This window comes from Salvelinus alpinus, chromosome 16 (genome assembly GCF_045679555.1).
Source record: "Salvelinus alpinus chromosome 16, SLU_Salpinus.1, whole genome shotgun sequence".
In the NCBI taxonomy this organism is placed as follows: domain Eukaryota; kingdom Metazoa; phylum Chordata; class Actinopteri; order Salmoniformes; family Salmonidae; genus Salvelinus; species Salvelinus alpinus.
Genome location: NC_092101.1, coordinates 2,148,700 through 2,174,171, shown reverse-complemented (window position 1 = coordinate 2,174,171; position 25,472 = coordinate 2,148,700). Strand labels below are relative to the sequence as shown.

Genomic DNA, 25,472 nt, shown 5'->3' with positions numbered 1-25,472 from the left:
CTCTGTTAGCGACACAACTGCCGAGCGGAATAACAGAGTCTTGACTAAGTAAAAGAAGTGAACATGATCAAAAACCGTACGGAGAAGGTCATCTGACCGATTCCACAGACAAAACCCAATTAACCTGATTGTTATTCATAAAAAAAAATGGGGGGAAAATGAAATAAGGTCCAAAACCTTAACGGTACTGAACAGAATAATTCACATTGTACTTTTCAGCTGGATTCAAGCAACTATGGTGGATGTGTAACCAGACCAGCTCAGTACATCTTGGTCTGTTCGGCTTGGTTCAATTCACTAGCGTGAAAAGCCATCTAGGCTCACAATAATACTGTTGCGTGACTATGTCCATATGTTCTGCCCACACAGAAAGAGAAGACCTGTTCTCAGACCTACTGTATGTGATCACTGACACGTGTGCTCTGTACTCCTACCATGAGAAGTGCTTAAGTTAGAGAGTCTCTCATCACTGAGACCCACTCCAGTATGTGTGTGTGTGTGTGTGTACTGCAGAATGTATGTCCGTGTAAAATGCGTATGCGAGAGTGTGAGTGTGTGTGTGTTTGGCATGCGCGTGTGTGTTGCATATGTGTGCATTTGCGAGCACGTTAGTGTGTGTGTGTGTGTGTGTCAGGTAAGCAGGCAGCATAAGGATGCAGGTCAGGGGGTCCAGACACAACGGCAGTGAGTAGGGTATGAGTCACAGGCTAGCAGAAGGAGGTGACAGGTGCAAGATGGTGCTCTTCTCATAGGCAGACATAATGTCACCCCATCGAGACAAAGCATGTGGCTAATGACAAAATAACCGTAACCAGCCCCATGGTGGCCATGGGGCATTCACAAGTGTCTGATGGAATCAAAGGAAGGATGGCCATCGTTGTGAAACTGTGCTAAGCACGCAGTGCAATGGAAGCCATTCTGTGTCAGTGACGAGAAGAGGTTAGGTTATTGGCCGGCCAGGGCTCGCAGTCTCTTGCGATTGCATGTTGACAGGCTGCTTCCCAACAGTCTCAATTTGTTTACTTTCCTTGCCTCCTTTCCTACATAACCTCTAATCTGTCCTTTCACCAGTCAGCTGTCTTGACCTTTAGACTAAGTCTGACGAAAAAAGGAGACAAGGTGAGGAATATATCTGAGACTATTGGGACACACAGTTAGCAGGAAGGTGTGCAGTGGGGAATTGGGGGAGGGCTCAATTCCATTTTTATTTCAGTCAAATTCAGATGATGAATTGAAAGTCCAAGGGTCCAAGATGTTTGGACTCTTGAATTTTTTTTTCTTCGATTCCTGTCCAGAGTTGACTGAATTTAAATGGAATACACTTGGAAAGTGTAAACACAACTGGAGACACCTCATTACCACGATTTTGAAAGCATTATGGTAGCTAGTGAAAGAGTGTAGGAGCAGTTGCTAACTAACTGTAAATAACTTTAGCTAGCTAACTAACTAACTTGGCTAACTGTGGGGTGAAACTATTCACGGTTAGCTACAGCAATGCTCTTCGCTAGCAAACATAACGCTGCCTTTGGCTAGCTAGCTAACAAACTTGGCAAACTGTGGGGAGAAACAATGAACTTATTCACAGTTAGTTAGCTGCCACACTGCTCTTTAATAGCAAACATAATGCTGCATTTAGCTAGGTAGCTAACTAACTTGACTAGCTGTGGGGCAAAACAATTAACTTATTCACAGATAGTCAGCTACCACACTGCTCTTTGCTAGAAAACACAAAGCTGCCTCCAAAACTAGCAAGCGGTCTCTACTAACATTTGGATGTTTGGAACGTGTGGTCTTTCCAAGCATATTGAGATCAACCCTGGTGAGGACTCAGTCAGACTGTAGGCAGCAAAGGGGTGAGGCCAGAGTGAGGGGAGGAATAGAGGTCACTGAATCGAGCATAGACCTGCGTCAATGGGCGAGATGGCAGAGCAAGAGGAAGAAGAGCCATGGGCGGAGGTGGCCGTTCCAGCAGCCAATGGTGAGCTTCCGTGGTGAGCACACACACACACACACACACACACACACACACACACACACACACACACACACACACACACACACACACACACACACACACACACACACACACACACACACACACACACACACACACACACACACACACACACACACACACACACGAAGTTGAGAGATAGACCAATGTGTTATTTGAATGGACAGAAGGAAGGATACCCCTCAGGGGCTAAGCAGGTAAATAGTATTAATTCAGGCAGGTTGCTTCATTCTCTTTCATATGCATGAATTCCCCATAGGAGTGCTAAACGTGGGCCGCTGGCTGGTCGGTGCCGAACCACATATTCCCCTGGCGGTAGAGTGGTTCAATAACTGTTCCGCCATTCACTTTTCCATGCTGTATCCCTCTCATCTATCTCCCCATCTCATATTCTAAAATAATACCTGTCAATAGAAACTTCAAAATACCCTAAAAATAATTGTTTAGTCCGACACACACAAATACACACACCACCCCACACCTACCCCTGCCTCTTGCCGTTGAAAGGCGTCAAGTTCCTCAAAGATAAGGCATGGAGCTCTTTAAAAGAGATTCTTCGACAAAGTCGACTATTATGCTCTGGTCCAAAATAGTTCACTATATAGGGAAAAGGGTATCATTTGGAACGCAGACTAAGTCGGTGTATCCAGACTACGGATGTGACAAATGGAAACACTTTCTTTAAACTGCCGGTTTTCTGTTAAAACTATAAGAAAGAAATCAGACAACTCCATGTGAATTCACAATATAGATGGTCTACATCATGCTTCCCACAAAGAAAGAGAGATATTTTTTATAACTTATGCTGCTTTTGCTTTTCATGACAGTGGCGTGTGTAGCTTGCTGTTGTTGTCGTCCAATCACAAGTCATAAAACTGGCACTAGGCCACAGTCATAGAGCTAGAGCCTCAAGTTATTCGGAGATATCTAAACTAATCAATGGAAGATGGATTTAAAATGACAGAACAAAAAGTCAAATGAGAAGGACCGGCGTAAAAACAGGTAGGCTGCTACTTAATAATCTGAATGGAGTTGTTATTTACTGTAGGAAGGGGAGAAAGCGCACAGTTAACAAAGTAGCTAAAGTTACTTTTTTTTGGAAACTAATGTAGGTATTTGTTACATTTTTACTTTTCTCTTCATGATGATGATCGGGACCTAATCCAGCCTATCCAAAATCCCCCCGACCCCCCCACCCTTTTTAATGACTAAATTAGAAAGTACAAAGTGATAGCCTGTTAAATATACGCTGGTTATGAATCATCTAAAGCGTTCTGGGGGAAGGAGCAGGCGTAAGGTCATTTGTGGCGCGCCTCATCTGGCTCATAATTGAATTAAACTGGCCTCAGGGGGCTTGCTAACCTGCACGCTAATCCCAAGGTCATTACTTCCTGTTAACATTGTAGCCCTGTGTGTTCTTAGCTTGTGTTCCAAATAGCACCCAATTCCCTATATAGTGCACTACTTTTGACCAGGGCCCATAGGCTATGGTCAAAAGTAGTGCACTATATATATAGTACCAGTCAAAAGTTTGGACACATCTACTCATTCCAGGGTTTTTCTTTATTTTTACAATTTTCTACATTGTAGAATAATAGTGAAGACATCAAAACTATGAAATAACACATGGAATCATGTAGTAACCAGAAAAGTATATTTTATATTTGAGATTCTTCAAAGTAACCACCCTTTGCCTTGATGACAGCTTTGCACACTCTTGGCATTCTCTCAATCAGCTTCATGAGGAAGTCACCTGGAATTCATTTTAATTAAGAGGTGTGCCTTGATAAAAGTTAATTTGTGGAATTTCTTTCCTTCTTAATGCGTTTGAGCCAATCAGTTGTGTTGTGACAAGGTAGGGGTGGTATACAGAAGATAGCCCTATTTGGTAAAAGACCAAGTCCATATTATGGCAAGAACAGCTCAAATAAGCAAAGAGAAACGACAGTCCATCATTACTTTAAGACATGAAGGTCAGTCAATGCAGACCATTTCAAGAACTTTGAAAGTTTCTTCAAGTGCAGTCGCAAAAACCATCAAGCGCTATGATGAAACTGGCTCTCATGAGGACCGCCACAGGAAAGGAAGACCTAGAGTTACCTCTGCTGCAGAGAATAAGTTCATTAGAGTTAACTGCACCTCATACTGCAGCCCAAATAAAAGCTTCACAGAGTTCAAGTAACAGACACATCCCAACATCAACTTTTCAGAGGAGACTGAGTGAATCAGGCCTTCATGGTTGAATTGCTTCAAAGAAACCACTACTAAAGGAAACAAATAAGAAGAAGAGACCTGCTTGGGCCAAGAAACACGAGCAATGGACATTAGACCGATGGAAATCTCTCCTTGGTCTGATGAGTCAAAATGTTAGATTTCTGATTCCAAAAGCTGTGTCTTTGTGAGACGCAGAGTAGGTGAACGGATAATATCCGCATGTGTGGTTCTCGCTGTGAAGCATGGAGGAGGAGGTGTCATGCTGTGGGGGTGCTTTGCTGGTGACACTGTCAGTGATGTATTTAGAATTCAACGCACACTTAACCAGCATGGCTACCACAGCATTCTGCAGCGATATGCCATCCCATCTGGTTTGCGCTTAGTGGGACTATCATTTGTTTTTCAACAGGACAATGACCCAACACACCTCCAGGCTGTGTAAGGGCTATTTGACCAAGAAGTAGAGTGATGGAGTGCTGCATCAGATGACCTGGCCTCCACAATCACCCAACATCAACCCAATTGAGCTGGTTTGGAATGAGTTGGACTGCAGAGTGAAGGAAAAGCAGCCTGCTCAGCATATGTGGGAACTCTTTCAAGACTGTTGTAAAAACATTCCATGTGAAGCTGGTTGAGAGAATGCCAAGCTGTCATCAAGGCAAAGGGTGGCTACTTTGAAGAATCTAAAATCTAAAATATATTTTGATGTATTTGACACTTTTTTGGTTACTACATGATTCCATATGTGTTATTTCAAAGTTTTGATATCTTCACTATTATTTTACAATGTAGAACATAGTAGAAATAAAGAAAAATGAGTAGGGGTGTCCAAACTCTTGACTGGTATTGTAGGTGATAGAGTGCCATTTGGGACGCATCTTAAAAGTTTACACGTTCAAAACCAATCCCCCACCAAGTCTTATGAGGATCGACATTAAAAATAGAAGAGTTATAGAAGGGGTATAGAGGCTGGGGTCAGTTGTTGGTCAGGTGAGATTCCTGTGAAGAATCGTAGTTAGGGCGGAATGGGGATTTTTCGGGGTACAAAGGTTCGGAAATAACTTTGTGAGCTGCCAGCATTGAAAGTTTCAAATGAAAACCGTACTTTTTTAGGGATTAGGAAGGGTAGACGTGTTGGGGGTTTAAGTAGTAATATTAAAGCTTGGCAGGGGGGGGGCAACAAAGTTAGGCAGGGAAGTGGGGGGTACCACCTAGCCCAGGTATTGTTAGGAAAAACACTGAGAGAGAAAATATAAACACATACCACTTGGTTCAGGTGCTAGATAGAGAAGGAAAATGAATGAAAAAAATAATGATGTAGTGGTGTGGTGCACAACACTTGCGTAACATTCTGATCCCTACTAGAATTTTCATCAGGTCTGAGATTCGAAACATTGCAATACCCAATGGGAATCATAACGTTGTCCAAGTCTTGTGTGTTCTCTCACTAACAACTCCATATTGGGAGTTGGAGTAAAGAATTCCTTCATTTCACAGGTTTTTTCAGAAATCCCGTTTGAAGGCTTCCCAGAATCAGGAGGGGAATTAGCATAGAGACCTCCAACCAGGAATTCTGTAAAACCTGGGAACTGGGAAAGTTTCTACCTCCAACCAGGATTTCGGGAAAAACCCAGGAACGTTTCTACCTCCAACCAAGATTTTTTGAAAAGCGTACAGAATTTTACAACTCAAGATGGAAGCATATCAGTTGCAAAAATGATTTGTTTCATCAGTAGAAAACAAAGGAAGAATGGACGTTGATCCTCACCTAGTGTCGTCCCATTCGGGGCTGAGGCCGGTGAGCGAGCCCCGGGACTCGGAGACAAATTTGTAGACAACGAGGAGGCAGTCTCTGCACAGCTGCACCAGCCTCTGGCAGCACTGGAGCTCCTGCTGCGACACCACCTCGCTGCTCTTACTGAAGATGGTCTCCCACGACGAGCTGCGCCACAGAACACACAGGCACAAAGACATAAGAGGGGATAAAACAAATGCTGTACATTTAACCCCCTTTATCACACTGGCCGTTCCCCCCCGACTGTGAGGCGCTCAGAACTGTGAGAGAACTGAGGGGTCGGGGCGTTTTAATGTCTCTCCTCTCCCTCTCAATTCTTTGGGTTTTTGAACGGTTTAGAGACAGTTTTTTCTTCTTTCTCTTTCAAAGCCCTTTTCAAATTCCGACCGCAATAGTCACGGCGGCGTTTGATTGTCGAAGTTGCTCAGATGAAATATCAAACGAGGGGTCTCGTGGATCTCGAGTGTACGTTTACACCGCCTGGTCTTAGCGAGTAGCGAGGTGGGCTCCAACGCTGCATGACGCCGGGCCCCCCTGCAGCGTTTATCCTGTGGCTACGGCGGCCCACGTCCTCCGGAGCGCGCTCCCTAATTAGACGCAAGCAGCATGTGGTGCCTGAGACGCATCTGCTGGCTAATCCGCCCGGAGACTCGGACTCTCATCAAGTGAAATAAAGCCACTCACTGACTCGAACAAGGCTACAGTACGGCGCACTCGGTCATTGACAATCAATTACCAGCTGTGGCAGTTGCGGGGCAGCTATACAAAAACCCACGTAGCCCCCCACGACGAGCGCTGCTAACTGCTTACAAAAAGAATATGGAGAGGGAGGAAAAGGTTGAACCTTTATCAGCAACGAGATGAGAAGCTGGCTGCACCACAGCTGGCTCTTGAAGATGATATAATATAATGTATGTGTGTGCGTGTCTGTAGATATGTGAATAGGAGTGTGTGTGTTTCTATAAGGATGCAGTGAGATGAGTCACTATGTAGAAAGCCACTTACAGTCGGCACAAAAATGGCACACAAAAAAAGTCGGGAGAGACATCAAAGGACCTTTCTACAAACAGAAGTGAGTGAGGAAAGAAGAGTACGGGACCTACTTTAGCCCTTCCTTCCTTCCTTCCTTCCTTTCTTTCTGACACATAAAAAGCCCCGATGATAAGAAAACAAGATCTGTGGCCACATTATGCAGACTGAGAAATGTGTCTCGACTCTGATAGACACGTGTTGCTTTCATCCCTGTAGCTCTTTTCAGGATGAGAGGGACTGTCTGTCTACCCTGTCTGTCTATACGGTCTGCCTGTCTGTCCGTCCGGATGTCTGCCAGTCTGTCTGTCTGCCATCTCCACAGCAGTGCATGGCTGGGCCTGTCAATAAGTGCACCAGCTGTCATTCAAATATGCATCGGGCAGAATGTGGAGCCTAACAAATGCTGATATCATCATGCTGTATGTAGCATGGATTTCAGTTGTTACATACTTGATTGCTACATACTTCCTGGACATTTGTTACTGAAATATGCACTTAACAAGGCAGAAAAAGACACGCACAATCCCAAATCGATCCATAGTTCCTACCCTCTATGCACTTGGGGTGATCTGAGAGAATTGGAAAGGTGTAAGAACAATGGTGAAAATTCCACTTAGTCTATCAGAGGTACTGTTCTTATATTTATCACAAAAAGGGTAGCGGGTAAAGAAAAAAAACATTAAAAAAAACAAAAAAAAACATCGACAACAATATTTGAAAATAACTTTTTTTTAACTGAAACGCCACTTCAGTCTGAGTGTGTTTCAGTGTAGAAGATAGAGGGAGAGGGAAAAGTCTGTGTGTGTTTCAGTGTAGAAGATAGAGGGAGAGGGAAAAGTCTGAGTGAGAGAAAAAAAAGGGCAAGGTGGAAGTATTACCATATTGTTAATACTCTCATATCTTTGCAGGCGCGTAGGGGATAGTGGGTGGAGGTCGATATGGGATTGAGCACTACAGTGTACCAAGTATTGAAGAGAAATCAGGTATTGAGAGAGAGAGTGACAGACAGAGACAGAAAGAGAATGAGAGAGAGAGATTGATTCAGAGAGACAACAAGAGAGAGAAAGAGACCTACCCAGTGTTGGAGAACAAGTTCCACAGGCCCTGTCCGTGGCTCCAGAGCAGTCGGTTAAAGACGCGGTTGAAAAGGCGATACAAATGTAAACTGTCCACGTCCGGCTCCCTCCAAAGCCGCTGCAGCACCGAGCGTACGTTGGTACGGACGATGTCCAGAACCTTCATCAGACATTAAAGAAACAGACGGAAAAAAAGGGAAAGTGATAGGAAGAGAAAAAACGTTAGTACGTACGATGTCAAGAAACTTCATCAAACATTAAAAAAAAAACGCACAAGATAGAGGGAGGGAGAGAAACAAAATCTAAATAAATCAAGGTTTCAACAGACGCCAGAGGGACAGCATGAAAGACCACCGCAACACAATAATTAATTAAGAGTGTGTTTCCAAAGCAACACACTACTGTTATTCGTCATACTTCAATTACTTCTTCTTATTATTATCATTATTCCCACCGCTACTCCTCCTGCAGCTTTTATGTGAAACATACCATTTAACTGTATAATGTGCAGAGAGGTCTAACTTGAGTTGCTGACATATGATTTTTATAGTCATCATACTTTAAAAAAATTATAATCACTTAAAAATGCTAATTTTAACACGGAGGTCTTGGGTGAACAAAATATTACATTTTTGAAACATTGCTATTGATACACCTTTTACGATACAGAACACTCCAAATTACAAACCCTGAAAAAATCATCATCAGAGGAGGAGGTATAATAGTTAACTTTTTGTCATTCCAAAAACTCCCATTAGTTAACATGGTGGTTCAAAACTAAACGTAATTGCCTAGCAACTCAGGAACCCGTTTTATATGAACAAGTAACTCCTTTTATAAGCTGAAGTACGCAAATATTGTCAAAATAACACTTGTAAATTCAATACTTGATGTTTCCTATAGTCCTACTAATGCTTTTTTTTACTGATAAAATAAGCCGTTTATAGGGCTGCCAACTTTTGAAGAGAGCTCGGGATGAGATTTGCTGTGAATTTCAGTGGCACAACTCTTAGACGGTGGAACATTGCACTGTTTTCAAGCTCATTTCCTGCAATTCTATGTATTTTGACATGGCTTAGGCCTATGACCAGGGTGAATTGTATTGTAATAAAAACCACAGGTCAGGTGTATTCAGGATGTTTTGAACATGAAATAAACACTCATAATTCGACGACATTCTTACTTTGACTTTTTGGGGGATGAAATTTAAAGTATGCTAATAAAAAAAAATATATATATATATATATTTTTTTTTTTATTACAAAATCCTGCTTGCTCTCCAGGAGGGTTGGCCACCCCTGATCTATGTTTCCCAAGTGCTGGGTGTTTTTCAAAATCACCCAACCTTCAAGAAAAATCGAATGAATATCAAAATTCAGCTGGTTTATGCCTACTAGTTGAAGATCATTGCCATAGACAAATATGAAGCGTTTCTGAGTTGTGACCCACCATACAATCTCTGCCTAGCATGTGCACAATACTAAAATGTCAAAAATTATATTTGATTCCTGGAGCATTTAATATCCAATGCTTATTTGTATTCAAAACTGTCCATGATTGGCTGCAAAAATACATAGCCTCATATAATTCATTTTCAAAGACAGAACTAGGCACATCAGATTTCAAATATGTGATTACACTGTAGTGTAATCAGTAGTGTTCTCGCTGACAAGAGCAGTACTTTTGTGTTTTAGCCCAATGTAAAGAATGAGAATTGTTCCACTGATCAGACTAAATAAAATACAGTGCCTTGCAAAAGTATTCATCCCCCTTGGCGTTTTTCCTATTTTGTTGCATTACAACCTGTAATTTAAATGGATTTTTATTTGGATTTCATGTACTGGACAAACACAAAATAGTCCAAATTGGTGAAGTGAAAAAAATTCCTTGTTAAAAAAATAAAATACAAAAATGAAAACTGGTGCATGCATATGTATTCACCCCCTTCGCTATGAAGCCCCTAAATAAGATCTGTAAATAGAAAACATCTCATGAAGACAAGATTACGTAAACGTGCCACTACACCCTAACCAAATTATTTTTTTAATCAAACTTACACTTTGGGTTCACAATCTATTTGACCAAATGATCAGGTCACCATACCAAACCCTGCTAAAACATACTGTATTCTGCCTTTTCTTTGTCACAGCCTAAATGCCAATCACCAAACGAGGGGACTAATGCAAGTGTGGATGAAATCGACTTTAGTACATGCTGTCAAAAGGCTGCATTCTGCAATAGGGACAGGAGTAACAGCAACATTGTACACAAAACAGTGTCACTGTGCTACTCCTTTTACACTTTTATAAACTGAGCAGAGAACGTTCTCTCTCTCCATTCATCTCCACTCTAATCTTGAGGAGCATTTGTTTAAAACATGCATCTAATCTCCTTGATACCTTACATAAATAGACCAATAATACTGTATGCTTCAATGTGCTGCGGTTCACCGCGCTGTGGCAAGACAGGGCAATGATAGGTTCCGCTCATAATGTTAAATTACAGGCGCAGATGCTCCAATTTCAAAACAAATTGGAGCACAGTTGAAAGTTAACGAGCTGACTAATCAGAAAAAATAAAAGCAGTACTTTTCAATGCGTGAGATAAGAAGTGGATTGGCCGTGAGACACGCATTTGACCCTCTTCTCACGCTCTCACGGCCAAAAATGTAGCTAGCTAGCTAGTTAGCTCGCTAGCAAGTTTCTTAAGCCTCTAGTTAGCGAGCTAGCTCTGTCTTTTAAGAAATCTACTGACCACTACTGAACGGCAAAACTACTGACCACAACAACACAACTACTCACCATAACTACTGACCACAACCACAACTACTGAGCACACATCTACAGACCACAACCCCACAACTACTGACCACAACCACACAACTGCTGACCACATTACACAATTTCACTTAAAAACACTTTCTCATCTGTAAATGCCTGTATTATTACTGTAGGACTACTTAGGGTCACTGGCAATCGCGGATCATATTCAACGTAAAAAGTCCAATCCAAAAATATTTTTTTAACAAGGGGTATGGGAATATGTTCACTGTGTAGATAATGGGTAGACACTCATCTCAGAAAACCAATAGAGTTGAGTTGTTTCCCCCTGTAGAATTGCCAACATCGTGGGATCAACAGTTAGAGTTGTTTCCCACTGTAGAATTGCCAACATTGTGAGATCAAAATCATCAACAGAGGCGCGAGATAAAAAGTGGTCGCCAAGGGGCGAAAAATACTTCTGGAAAACTACACCATTTTGTAGTCTAAGCCTTTGGGACAAGCCTGGGGTTTAATGGAAGTCATCAAACTACAGCCTATACATGTAGGATATCTTGTTGTTACATTTGATGTCAATTCAATAATTGGAAAGCAATATTTATAATCGATTAGGGCGTATAGGCTATCCTATAACTATAAAACGAGCAGTTTTCCACTGCCATAACACTTTCAGCCAGCTGAGCAAGCAAACAAAGTTTCTACTGAAACTTACTTTTCTAGTTTTAACCTGAGGTTTCTAGTGTACTGGGAGTGTTCTTTCTTAGCTGGCAGGTGTGGCTGTGTATACTTGGAAGCCGATGCACACGCAACACACAGACACAAATGCATGCAAAAAGAAGCACGTAACACGCACGCGCGCACACACACACACACAGAAATCAGGCGGAGTGTGTAGGTAGGCAGTATCTGATGAAGGCTGATAGAGAAGTACAGGGACCAGAGATTGCAGGCGGTCAATGAGGGATCCCTCATCCCTCCTTTCCATTCTCTTTCATTTCAGAGCAATGTAATTGCTATTGCTGTGGAGCCTTTGATTTCTTGTCTTATTACTGATGGCCATGATGTGTGTGTGTGTGTGTGTGTGTTCCCGTGTGTGCTGGCATATGTGTGTGTGTCGATATAGGAGAATGTGCGTTTCTAAAGGCACAGATGCTCTATGAATGGGCTAGCGTAGGGTATAGAGCAAAACGCTGTCTCTATTTGACTGCTACCTCCACCATCACTAGGCAGCCTCCAATGCTAATCAGATAGCAGAGTGCTAGGATAGCTACAGGCCCTGCCAATGTATGGTGTTCATTAGAAAGGACCAGGGACAAGAGAGTCTGTAGCATTACATTCCAGCACATTCCACCACCACAGCCCACATATGAGATCAACAGCATTCATGTCATGTCAGATGCGACTTTGTTTTTGTTTACTGCTCGTTATTCCTCGCTACGTCTAGCTAAGGCTGTCAACGACGGTGATGCAAGGCATAGCCACTTGCTCCCTCCCCCTCAGTCATCATTCACTCCCCTGAACAGATCTGATCCTCCTAGTTTCCACCATATTGCTTTCACCTAACCAGATCTGTCGAGGGGACTGAATGGCGAGGCCAGAAGGGAGGAGCACGTTTTTGGAATGAAATGCATGGAATGAAATGTTTTTGATAGCATTCACTAATAAATCTGCACACATCCAGAAACGCTGGTATACTGAATTACCAAATGTCTCAATATGACAATAAAGACAAGCATTAAAGGTATAATCTGCAATATTTACAGCTGTTCAATGACAATTTAAATAAATGATATACTGTATACCCATATACTGTAGGTTATAAAAGAGTGGGTACATTTCATTATCTTTCATTATCATTTCATCATCTTCATTATGAATCAAGAGCCACTACCCAAATCAGGATAGTGGCTTTGATGACACTCACCTTCCTTTGTTTGGTGGAATCCAACTTCACCAGCCAGTAAGAGGCCACTTTGGGTTTGTGGTACTTCCAGTTGTCTAGTATCTGAGAGAGAAAAGCACAGAATAAAATCAACAATCTGCAACAATAACTCAACAATAACTGTATTATTCACCAGTTGGGACATTGTGCAAAGAGGAGTAGCCTTTGAACAAAAACTTAGACCCCCGCGCAGCATTTTGCAAAGAAAGGAGACAAAAATTAAAATGATCTCCTTTTCCTATATGTGTGTGTGTGTGATTTTCTCTCTTTCTCTAGCTTTCTCTCTCTCACTCATCCCCCCGTTCTCAGCAATCAGCTCATGGAAGCAAAAAACAATTTCTCTCCCATTTCTATTCTCCCTCTCCATCTCATCCCTCATGTTCAGCAATCAGCCCATGGAACCGGCGGGGTATTGTTACTCAAGTATTCAAACAGTTCGGGGTCTGCATTTGCGTTGTGCCTTGGAGACTAAATCAATGTCTTGCGGTAGACGCCGGGAACCGCGAACAAGGCCGGCTGCAACCGAATAGGCCTTTTCATCCAAGACGCACGACCCAAAACTATATTCTATAGACCCGGCCGCCTCAGACCACCGCACCTTTTCACAGTCTATGGCCGTCTGTCAATCTGTGGAGTCTGGTGTTAGGACGGTTATAATTGACCTGCATTTTTTTTAATTTTCTTCTTTTATGGTGTGACTGTGAATGTGTCCAATGAAGAAAGGCCTTAACCCCTTACACTCGTCGAAATTGGCCTATATGGATAGGGCCAAATTGAAATGTTTCGAACAGAAGAACTATAAAAACCATATGATTGACCATGGTAGCAAATGAAAGAGAAAACTTTACAATGGGGAAATTATCAGACCAAAGATGAGGACACAACAGTTCACCTGACACAAGACTAAATTCAAACATTACACTGTTGATTTTATGTGCATTTTCACAGCATTTGTCAATAACAAAATCTGAAAATACTCTTGATACATTCAGTAACATTAGAATAATATTCATTGACATTTTTTGAAAGATTGTATACACACGTTGGCAATAGAATAAGCTTTTAATTTATGCCCACCTGATCCAGATTCTTCCTGGAACCAAGAGGGTTCTATCTGGAACCAAAAAAGACTCTTCAAAGGGTTCTCCTATGGGGAGATCCGAAGAAAACTTTTAGGTTCTAGATAGCATATTTTTTTTTCTAAGACTGTAGCATGGAGTCATGTTTGCATTCAAGTGCGTGTTCTGGCGCAAATTATCTGCACAATGTGACAAACGTAGGCTCATTCTGTTCAGGAGAACCTGGGGTATAATGCGTGTCATCCTTCTAACTGTGGATCAACCATAACGATCGTGAATGTTGATACTGTAAATGACATGAGTTTTGAAATATGGAAATGTGAAGTGCACATTTGGACTCATGGGTGTGTGGTTTTCTTGCATGACATCAAAGCGAGTATTTTTTAAATAATATTATCCTCAACATCTTATCTTTCAAAACACATCGACTCCTCTAAGTGTATAGCATCTCCTTCACTCAGACAACAACAAATGCGCAAAAGTAGCTCAATTAGCGGGAGGGATGGAGCATCTTTGTGTCACGCGTGGTGCTCAGGTTTATAACGGCTCTCAGTCAAAACCCATACAGCGCTGTGAAGCAGAGAACCTGAGCTCTGATGTCATGTAAAAGCATGTTACTGTACAGCCACCGCGTTCCAATTTAGGCGCTTATCAATGATAAAATCTGCCATGTTCAACCCGTAGACGGGATGACGGGCTGTGAGGGGAAAGTGTTAAACTGAAACTGAGCTGAACCTATATGAAATCAAACTGACACCTAATTTACATTAACATGTACACACTTTATTTATTCTCTATTACGATGCTAACCTTGCTATTTTACCAATCGCTATGTTTGAAATGCAGTGGGAAAGAGAATAGGGTGCCATTTGGGACACAACGATTCCACATGATTGCTGTGGTTATGAATAATACTTGGCTCATGATTTGTAACAGATATCAAAATGACTTTGAAAATAACATCAATCACAAAACCATCTCAAGTTGTAATTTTCGCAACTTGAAACCACGTTTAAAGTAAAAACAGCAAGCCCCCGTGCTTTACTGTGTGACTCAGCAGGTAGGAGCAAGTCAACTATGAATATAATTTTTTTTTAAGGTGCAATATAATATTTCCTGGTTGCTAAAATTCTAATAGTTTGCCTAATTTTATTTTATGTGACAAAACAAGCAAGTGTAGAGAATCATTGTACCATCTAAACTGCTGTGAATTTTTTTTTTTAATAACCAAAAATACTGTATTTTCAGCTGTTTGAAGCTGGTGTACAAAACTGAAAGTAAAAGACAAAAACTAAACTTAAGCACGGGAAGCATAGAAATAACGCACATTGAACAGATCTATGGCTTCTTAGACTTGGTTTCAATGCGAATGACAGATCTATAACTCACATTTCTATGTGAATTTGGTCGGGTCGCCCAAAAAGTGACATATTGCAGCTTAAAGTTCACAGTCAACCACGGTGGCTCACTATTTTTACACTGTCATCTCACGAGTGAGGTAACGAGTCAGCCAGGTGCGGCTGCTCATCTGCGCACCTGTTAAGAGTTTATTAGCGGAACAGCTGGAACTGCAATTGTGTCACACGACCTCGACACCGATGTAGCGGAGGTGATCCGTCCAGGGGGAAAGAGGCATTGACAAATACACATGCGCTGAGGGGAATACAGTGAGGCTTTCTGCTGCCCACGTTTTGGCCATGGGGGAGTTTTCAAAGACAATAGGCAGTCAGGAGGCCATTGTGGAGGGGCTGGGAGGTCAGGAATAGTCCCATACTCTATGGTTGGCTCTGGTCATTGTCTCTCTTTGGAGATATATATACTTTCACACACACCTCATCCAGAACGGCCTCGGCCTCCTCCTCAGTCTTCCCCGGGAAGCGGATCCTCATGGCGCTGAGAGCGGCCAGGCTCTGTCTTGTCAGCTCTGTCTCCTGGTCTTTACTCCTCAGGATCAGCACGGGATCACCCTGCACACACAAATGTTCAAAACACATACATAAGCCAAACAAATGAACAAAACAAATAAATACAGGCCCGACAGACACACATATAGGTCAAACACACACACACACACACACACACACACACACACACACACACACACACACACACACACACACACACACACACACACACACACACACACACACACACACACACACACACACACACACACACACACACACACACACAAGGGTCAGACACACAAAGGAAAGAGAGGAGAGAAAAGAACATGAATGGGGTTGAAATGCTTTTCATCATGGGTTTCAGCTGAGATCTCAGAGAGCAGAGAGCTAGAGAGAGAGAGATGGGGTAGAAAGAGAGACGAGAGAGACAGAAAAAGAAAGAGGGAAAGAGAGACAGAGAGACAGAGAAAGACAGAGCGAGAGAAGACAGTGTGGCCATGGTAATTGGAGAGCACTCCAGCTCATCAGAGTCCATATCGCTGAGGCCTCCAGGAACAGACTGAGACTGGGCATATAGAGAGAATGGGCATAATGTGTGTGTGTGTCAAGAGAGGCCAGACACAGAGCTACATTGGGTTAGGGGGACAGCTATCTGTACAGGCTTTGAGCCGCACAGCACAGTGCCTCATCCAAAGAAGGGCCATCCACAAAATGTGGAGATAGTTTTAGCAACTTGAAAGGCTTCGTCAGGCACTATATGGTATGGTAATGGTAGCCTACTGTATGCTCCCAAGGGAGGGGGAGAAAGAGCAGGAGACAGAGAGTGTAGAAAGTGTGATTGTAGAAAGTGTAATGATAAGTGCGTGTGTGTGTGTGTGTGTTTGTAACTCACCATGTTAGCGTGGATGGTACCTAGACTACTGCTGTGCGGCACCCTGTGGGTGGAGCCGCTGCGGCTGAGCGAATGAGAGCGCAGAGAAGCGGAGCTTGGCCTAACGAGGGCCGTCGCCGCAGGAACGGAGGGCCTGGCCAGCGAGGCTCGCGTCTCATTGGTGGGTGACTGGGCGGCCAGGGAGGATATAGAACGCGGGCAGGAGATGGAGCGTCTGATTGGCCCAGAGAGGGTCGGAGAGGAGGAGGCAGAGAGGCCGGCCTTGACCGGCTTCATCAGAGGTTTCCAGTGAACCCGTCCTGAGAGAGAGGGATGAAGAAAAGGAGAAGGAAAAAAGATTACACGAAACGAAGGAATAAAGTGGTGACCTAAATAACTTAGTCCAAAGAGGGGGAACTCTCTCACTTCTCTCGCTCTCTCTCTTTTTCTCCCCCTCTCGTCTGTCCTCTCATGCTCTGCTTTTCATACTGTCCACTTTCATTCCATCGTAGGAAATGAAGTGTGGCATTCGAAGTCCCATTCCGGGACCCGACGTGGTGGCCTATTGAATGTGGCTTTCATTAATCACTAAAGCATGTGTTTCTGTGGCTGTGGGCCGGCTGCTCTCTTCCCTCCTCAGGCCCGGATTAGAGAGCAGGGCAGCGGGCCCATCCAGCCCAGTCACAGCCACAGAACCTCCCCAGGACCACGGAGCTTGAACCACCTCCAGCAGCACGTCCAGCCAGCCCAGTGTGTGTGTGTAAGCCTGGAGATTAAGGTTTGTGTGCGTGTGTGTGCGTCTGCTCGTATATGTGTGTGTCTGGACATGAGACTGTGTGTGTGTGCGTGCGTGCGTGTGTGTGTGTGTGTGTGTGTATGTGTGTGTGTGTGTGTGTGTGTGTGTGTTGCTGCTGCACCGGCGAACCTTGAGCACGGAACTTGCCAAATCGGCCACATTATAGGGCTTAGCTGAGGCCGCCCCCAGATGGGCGCTTATGGAGTCGGTAGGCGGAGGCAAAGTCACTCCAGCGAAGAGCAGCCCCTCAAATCCAGCCAAATCACTTCTTTGTCCTTCATTCTAGACCTAGGCTGTGTACAAAATGGCCCCATATTTCCTATGTAGTGCTCTACTTTTGACCAGGGCCCATTGGACTCTGGTCAAAAGTAGTGCACTATATATGGAATCGGGTGCCATTTGGGATATACCCCTAATGGAAAATATAATGCTCGAGCAGAAAACCACCCAATATTTCACAATGCAACACACAAATAGATTTCTGTGTGTTTTCGCTACCTGGACTGGGACTTTGAAACTTGGTGGAAAAGACACATTACCTTATAAAACCTGTAGGAATGTCCAACTTATCAATCTTTCCCTCTAGTTTCCCGAAGAGCACATTTCAGGCCAATTTGCTGAAAGAGTTTTCAAGGTAAGCCACAAGCCTCTCTATCTCCCTCCATTACATGCCACACACACACACACACACACACACACACACACACACACACACACACACACACACACACACACACACACACACACACACACACACACACACACACACACACACACACACACACACACACACACACACACACGATGACAACTAGTAGAATGAAAAGCCTTCCCATAGAGCCATCATCAGACGATGACCCTAATTAAAAAATATGGATTTAGCCTGTTTCATGTATTAATTAGGTAAACAAATGCATTGTGCAGATTTACATCACTAATTTAGCTAGACCGGGACCTGGCCGACACCACCAAAACCCAACACTGCAGTATATCTAGGAACTTGGCATGCTGGAGAGAAAGAGCGTGAGAGAGCGAGAGAGAGAGAGAGTGTGTATGTGTGTGTGAGGGTAACATAGAGCAATCATGTGTCTAATGCCTATGAGTATTTGCACACGTGTATTAGAGAGAAAAGGTGCGTACGTGTGTGCGTGTACGTGCATGGGCACCTACCTACTTACCAACCTCCCTGCCTGCCTGCGTGTATAGGACAGCCTAAGTGTGTGTCTGCATGCGTGCACGTGTGTGACACAAGTTTGTTTTAGTAATCATTGGACCCTTGTAGTCATCTGGAAGGCATCATGGCCAGAGAGAGCCCTCTCATAAAACAGCCTTCTCCCCAATATACCAGGACTACATCCCAAATGGAACCCTATTCCCTATATAAACTTAGTGCACTACTTTTGACCAGGGTCCATAGGGCTTTGGTCAAAAGTAGTGCACTCTACAGAGAATAGGGTGCCATTTGGGAAGCAGTCCAAGAAAGGAGGAAATGGAGAGAATGTCTGTGAAATGCCCTTCTTATAGAAGAGGCCTCTGATTGCTAATAAAGACATTCCCAGACCCCCTCCTCCATTTTACGAGGGTGTGTGTGTGTGAAGGGGGAAGGAGTGTGTGTATGTGTTTCTGTGCGTGTCTCTGTCTGTGTCTCTGTGCGTGTACGCCTGTGCATTTGTGTGTTTCTGTGCGTGTCTCGGGTCTCTGTCTGTGTCTCTGTGCGTGTACGCCTGTGCATTTGTGTGTTTCGGTGCGTGTATGGGTTGCTCTCCTCCTCTCCTCTTCACCTGAGCGCTCCGGCGACGACTTATACTTGTTCTCTCCCAGGTCGTAAGAGACACTCTTTTTCTCCCTTGTCTTCCCTCCTTCCCTCTCATCCTCCCTGTCATCCTCCTCTTCAGGGCCATCCTCGGAGCTGCTGTTGTTGACGCTGCTGCCGCTGGCGTCTCCTCCGTCGCCTCCATACTCCCTTTGTCTCCTGCCGCACGGCGTCTGGGCGCTCTCAGGCATGGAGGACAGGGGCTGACACACACACACACACACACAAAAGGAGAGACACACAGACAGAGAGACACGGACACACAGTGAGAGAGAGATGATTATGTCAGCACCCACAGACACACCCTTCAACCCTAGCCAATTACCGTCCGTCACTGTGAGAAGCAGAGGTGACACCACGGGCCCGTACGTGTGTGTGTGTGTCAGTGTGAGTGTTCATGTGTCTACAAATACGCGTGTGCATCGGTGTGTATGTGTGTCAGTGTATGACTATGTGTGTAAGTGTATGACTGTGTGTGTATCTGGTGTGTATGTGGTGTGTGTCTGTCTGTGTACTATATGTATGCGTGTTTGTGCATGCATGCATATGTGTGTCTGTCTATGTGTACTGATGTACAAACTTAATTTGAGCCAGTTTGCTACAGCAGGAAAATAATCCTGCAGCAACAGGAAATGTGAATTATTAGGTGGATTATAATTAATGGACATTTTTTGTTGGGGTTAATACATTTTTCGTTAGGGCAAATCAAGTCTGCCATTTTAAAGTGGAAATGACAAACTTAATTGGCCTTTTTAAACCATGAATACACTAATATTTTGCATTTCCTGCCGTGCAGGAAAATTCTCTGCAAAAAAAAGAGTGATCAAATTAAGATCCTGTACGTGCATCTGTGCTCGTCTGCGCACGCACATGTGAGCGTGTTCCACACGCCATTAATGTGTACACACCCAATGAGCCGCGTGTGTGTGTTGTCTCTGTAGCTGTGATTAAAGCGACGGTGGAGAGACATATTAATTAAATCCAAGCGGCCACTCAAATCCTCCTTCTTGGCCTTTGTAGCATGAATTTATCATTTCCCCCCCTCACCACCAGACACAAAAAAAGTTAATTAAATTGAATGTCTATTTCACACCATGGAAGGAACACATTGTTAGCATTAATAAAGCATTCACATCTGTTATTCATCAGCTAATTTAGCAAGCGCTTCTCGCGTACAAAATGTATGTGCAGGATGTGATCCTAGGCATGAGCTTATATACAATCACCGGAGGGGGGAACAAAGTGGCGAGAGTGAGAGAGGGGGAAGAAAGAGAGAAAGGGAGAGACAAAAATAGCAGAGGATAGAACGAGAGGGACAGAAAAAAGAGAAAGGGGAGAAAAGAAAACCATCTCTCTCTATCACCTTCTCTCTCTCTCCCCCTTCTATCAACCCTTTCTGCACTGCTTAAGTATGAATCCACGGTATTTAAATTGCTTCATTTCAACCCCTCTCTCCCTCTTTTTTCCAGATGGCCCGTAATACAGCCCCTGGGAGTGTGTCGATCCATCAGAGCACTCAGAGGAGGGCCAGCAGGCCAGTCAGTCCACGTCAGCCCGCACTTGGCATGGTCCAAAGCGACAGGCACAAATTAATTTCGACAAAAGCAATTGTGTCTGAACGAGTCGTTATCCTCGTGGAAAGGGCCCTAATACAGCAGAAAACTGTCCCATTGAATCGCTGCGCACACTTGGTGACTTACGTCCCAAGTGGCACCTTTTTCCCTGTGTAGTATTTTTGGTAAAGAATAGTGCACTATGTAGAGAAAGAGGGTGCCATTTGGGACGCAGCCCGTCGTGCGTTTCCCCCACTTCAGTGAGGGATGGGTTTAGATGTAGGGTTGTGGAGAGAAAGATGGAGAAAGGGAGATAGGGGAAAGGCGATGGGGAGAGTAATGTGCTGTCATGGGGGATGGGGGATTGTGGGGGATTGAGGCATGTGGGGTAACGGACTGAGAGAGAGGGAGAGGGGAAGTGAGGGAGAGGGAGAGCTGACAGGTCTTCCCTTAGGGGATTGGTTGTACCAGGGCCTATCTTGCTTTGACTCTCCATCTCCATTACGTGCTTTTTCTGGATCACTTTCTCTCTCTCTCTGATACCTTAAGGCAGGGGTTCCTGACCTAGGGGGCGCCAACGTTTTGCAAATACAATTTGCGATTGTTTCGACAGATCTAAAAACAACGCCAATATCTTCAATGTTTGCTAGAAGCAAGAGGTGAAATGCCATAGGAAGACATGACTGATGCACGTTGGAATATATTTGGCTTGTCTCTATGACATTCAGAAGCTGAGCTACAGCCTTCTAAAGTCGAAGAGTCAAAGAAAATGGACTTTGCTTGGGAAGTAATCTTATACCATGTGTGACTCCGTTGCTATCAATTGATCTATTCACGTTCTGTAAAAGACTATGTATAATTAAATTGAGGGTTCATATAAATGATCATAATAAAAACATATTTGGTAGGGGAATAACATTTGGAGAAATCGGGTCTGGACTTTATTTTCCTCACAATTATTATTATTACTAAAAAGCCTACCTAAAAGGCGTCATGAGTTGCAGGATGTATAATTGCAGGAAATGAGCTTCAAAACAACATTTTCCTAGGTCCCTCGAATTAAAACAAAATCAAGCTAGTGGTGTATTTAATATAGGCTATCTCAATAAACAATCATTTTAAAAAAAAGAGGGGGGGGGGTGACATTTTTCAAATGTGAAAAAGGGAAACCAGCGCTAAAAAGGTTGGAAATGCCTGCCTTAAGGCATCAGCCTTTCTATACATCTGCTTCTCTGCCTTTTTTCCTCCTCCCCTTTCTCTCAGACGTTCTCCCTCTCTCTTTCTGTGTGTTCCCTTAGGGCATCTGCCCCCTCTCTCTACCTCCCTTCCTTCCTTCATTCATTCCTCGCTTTCAAACCTCCCTCCTCCACCTCATACTCTCCTCTCTCTCATTCTTCCATCTCTCTTTTTTCTCTGTTAATAATGATAATACATGGATTTTTACAGAGCACTTTTCATGGACCCAGAGATGTTTGGAGAAGACGAAGAGGCCTCTCTTCCTCCCTCCCTCCCCCTCTATCTCACCTTGGGTCCTCTCTGCCGTGACGATTTCCCCAGCAGCTTCTCGTCGTCCAGCTCACACTGCTCCAGCAGGTCCAAGATGTCCTCCTCCTTGCACACACACAGAATACAGTCGGTTAGTACTTGATAAACCATGAATAAATAGATTCAACGGAGATGTAAATCATTCGTTCACGTCAATGGGAGACTTAACCAGAAGTTTGAGTACGAGTGCAGATCTAGAGTCAGTACAACAGCCTATGGTACCGTAAAACACGGTACCGTCAACCAAGTACCAAATGATGAATTCTATCAATTACACATTTAATCAATCAATCAATCGACAACCACTAATAAGGGTGGTAAAGCTTCTGTTGCTACTCCCGACCTGCAAGCGGACGTGAAAACTCAGGTGTTCCACTTCCATAATGGCTCAGTACCATTGCATAGCTAGACCATGGAAGACCTGGCAGAACATGTGTGGCTCTTTGGGCTGACTCTTTATTGATGTATGGGGCTGAGTCCCAAATGGCACCCGATGCCCTATAAATAGTGCACTACGTAGGGAATAGGGTGCCATCTGGAACGCGGACATGATCAAATCTGGAAACTTTATGTTCCCTGTGGCCCCAAAAACGCCGGGCCCCTTCTCCTTTTTGGCCGCGGCTGAATTAAAGAGAGAGGGTGATTAATGTTGCTTTGCTGTCGCGCACGGCACCCTCCCATTGTCTCTCAAATACAGATTAAACGTGACTGTGGTCTCTCAGATTAGCAATCAAGTAGCTTTAGGCTGCTCAAATGTCAAATGCGGGGACAAAAGTGTGTGTGTGTGTGTGTGCGTGTCTGTGTGTGTGTGTGTGTTTGTGTGCCAGGGTCATAAGGCCAAAGCTGTGTTGGCATTTGGTTGAATCCCTGATCATGAACCAACCAACCAGCGCAGCCAGCCTCTCGCTCTGCAGGAGGTTAGCTCATATAGACTCAAAGCCACATGTACATATGGCAGATCCCTCCAAATCCCTTTGCCGTGCTCCCTCCCTCCCTCCCTCCCTCCAGCTCTCGTTCCCTCTCTCCCTCCATTCCAGGCTATTGCTAACTCTCTGTTTGTCTATCTGTCTCACCCTCCCTCCTCCTAAAACTCCCTCTGTCGCTCTCTCTCTCTTCCTCCCTCGGTCTCCCTTTCTCCTACTCTCAAACACACTCGCTCCCCTTTTGCTAACTCCCTACCGGTCCAAACCCCCCAAGTATCAACCATACCACTTTACCGCTTTCTCTCGTCTCTCTCTCATACTCCTCCTTGTCTACCCACTCGCTCTCTCTCTCCCTTTCTTTATCCCTTTCTCGCAGTATAGAAACCAAACACCACCACTCCATCTGAAATGCATCATGAATAAAACTCCTCAGAAAGCATTGTGTGCATCCCAAATGGCACCCTATTCCCTACATAAAGCACAGCTTTCGACCAGAGCTCTATGGGCCCTTGTCAAAAGCACTGCGCTATTGGCAATAGGGTGCCATTTGGGATTGCAGTCCGTCTCTCCCCCAATGCCAGAGCATCCCTGCGATTTCCTTATGAACAATTATTTTCCCGATGAACGTACCCTCGCGCCACAAACCGCAGCAACACGGCACCATCACAGGCACCTTCAAATACATTGAGATCTTTGAGAAACCGCTTCAAATTAACACTGTGACGATTCACAGAGAAGAGGAGCTAAGGAATAACAGTGAACGCCCGAGACTGAGGAGAAGGGGAAAGGCCAGAGCCAGACAAAGCACCTGGAAACAAAGATGGAGGTTGTACGGGTTCGTCCTGCTTTTTAACAAATGCTATGATCAGCGGTCAATGGACGCTTTTCAAGGACAAGGTGACAAAACACGGATCGAGGAGACACTCTCTCTCTCTGCATGTATTTTTCTCTCTTCTTTTTTTTTTGCAGAGAGCATCTAAATAGAGGTGAGGGGCAAGAGAGAGATGGAGAGAGAGAGAGAGAGATAGAGAAGGCGAGTGAAAAAGAGAGAGAGGTAAAGAGAGTAGAGTGTGTGTGTGTGCTGTTCAGTCTCAGGTACATACCTTCATTCGTTTCAGAGGATTATTCATTTCCTTTTGAAGTGAGGCCGCACGGCCGGCGAGGAAGGTCTGAAAGGCAGCTGAGAGGAGGCTTTCATACTTCTCCAGGAGAAGCTTGTCATCTGGGGGGTAAATACGTCTGTGGGAGGAGAGAGAGGGAACAAAAACAATGACATAACATTAATTGAAATGAACAGTAACACCCGAGGAAAGTCAACCGGTACCTTTTTCTATTGACGTTTTTTTAGTGTAAGTTTAAGGTCCCTCCCACTGGGCACAGACGTCAGTTCAACGTACAGATTTGATTTACATTTGGTTGAGTTGTCAACTAATGTGAATTCAATGTAAAATCAACATTCAATGACATATTGAATTTAAGTTAAAAGTTGGGTGAAAAAAAAAGACTAAACTCTCTTACATTGATCACTTATTTCAAATCCAATCAGTTTTCCTCGTTGATTCAACGTCATCATATTGCATTTTTGGGTTGAAATGATGAGCAAACAATGTTGATTCAACTAGTTTTTGCACAGTGGGCTCAGTGCTAATAGACGGCTAATTGAATTGATGGTAGAGACTGGCTTAAATGTAGGATTTTGACATTTTAGCCAGTTTGCTGCAGCAGGAAAATAATCCTGCAGCAACCGGAAATGTGACTTTATAATTAATGGGCCTTTTTGCAGGGTTGATGCATTTTTCGCAAGGGGAAATCAAGTCTGATATTTCAAAGTGGAATTTACAATCTTCAGAAGCCTTTTTAAACCTCAAATAAGTTTGGCATTAAAGGAAAGTTCTCCTGCAACAGCGGGATCGAACATCTGTATAGCCAGTCATTTTGAAGCGCGAACAGCCTGCTTTGGGGTTGGAACGGCCCCCTACCCACCATAATCAAGGGGATAAACCAATGTAAATGTTGAGATCGTGGGGGGATAAAGCTGTCAATCCTTTAAGAGCTACACATGTGAGTGATGGCTCAACTCGAGAGGCAAAGTTTAGCGATGGCACTATAGGGCTCTAGTCAAAAGTAGTACA

General features: G+C 43.9%; 1 protein-coding gene across 4 annotated transcripts in view; it reads right to left on the bottom strand.

Moving 5' to 3' along the window:
* The window catches only part of ttll7 (tubulin tyrosine ligase-like family, member 7), a 125,998-nt gene that overhangs the window by 10,164 nt on the left and 90,362 nt on the right, over positions 1–25,472 (bottom strand). For 2 of the 4 annotated variants that reach the window (XM_071344487.1, XM_071344486.1), the window contains 8 exons: positions 24,444–24,579; positions 22,397–22,483; positions 19,288–19,522; positions 16,732–17,030; positions 15,765–15,899; positions 12,836–12,916; positions 8,131–8,291; positions 5,997–6,170 (listed from right to left, as the gene is read on the bottom strand). In XM_071344487.1, the coding sequence (XP_071200588.1) occupies positions 5,997–6,170; positions 8,131–8,291; positions 12,836–12,916; positions 15,765–15,899; positions 16,732–17,030; positions 19,288–19,522; positions 22,397–22,483; positions 24,444–24,579 (1,308 nt within the window). Of the gene's footprint in view, positions 1–5,492; positions 5,508–5,992; positions 6,171–8,130; positions 8,292–12,835; positions 12,917–15,764; positions 15,900–16,731; positions 17,031–19,287; positions 19,523–22,396; positions 22,484–24,443; positions 24,580–25,472 lie in introns of those variants that run through there. The other 2 variants (XM_071344489.1, XM_071344490.1) reach the window with 2 other exon arrangements.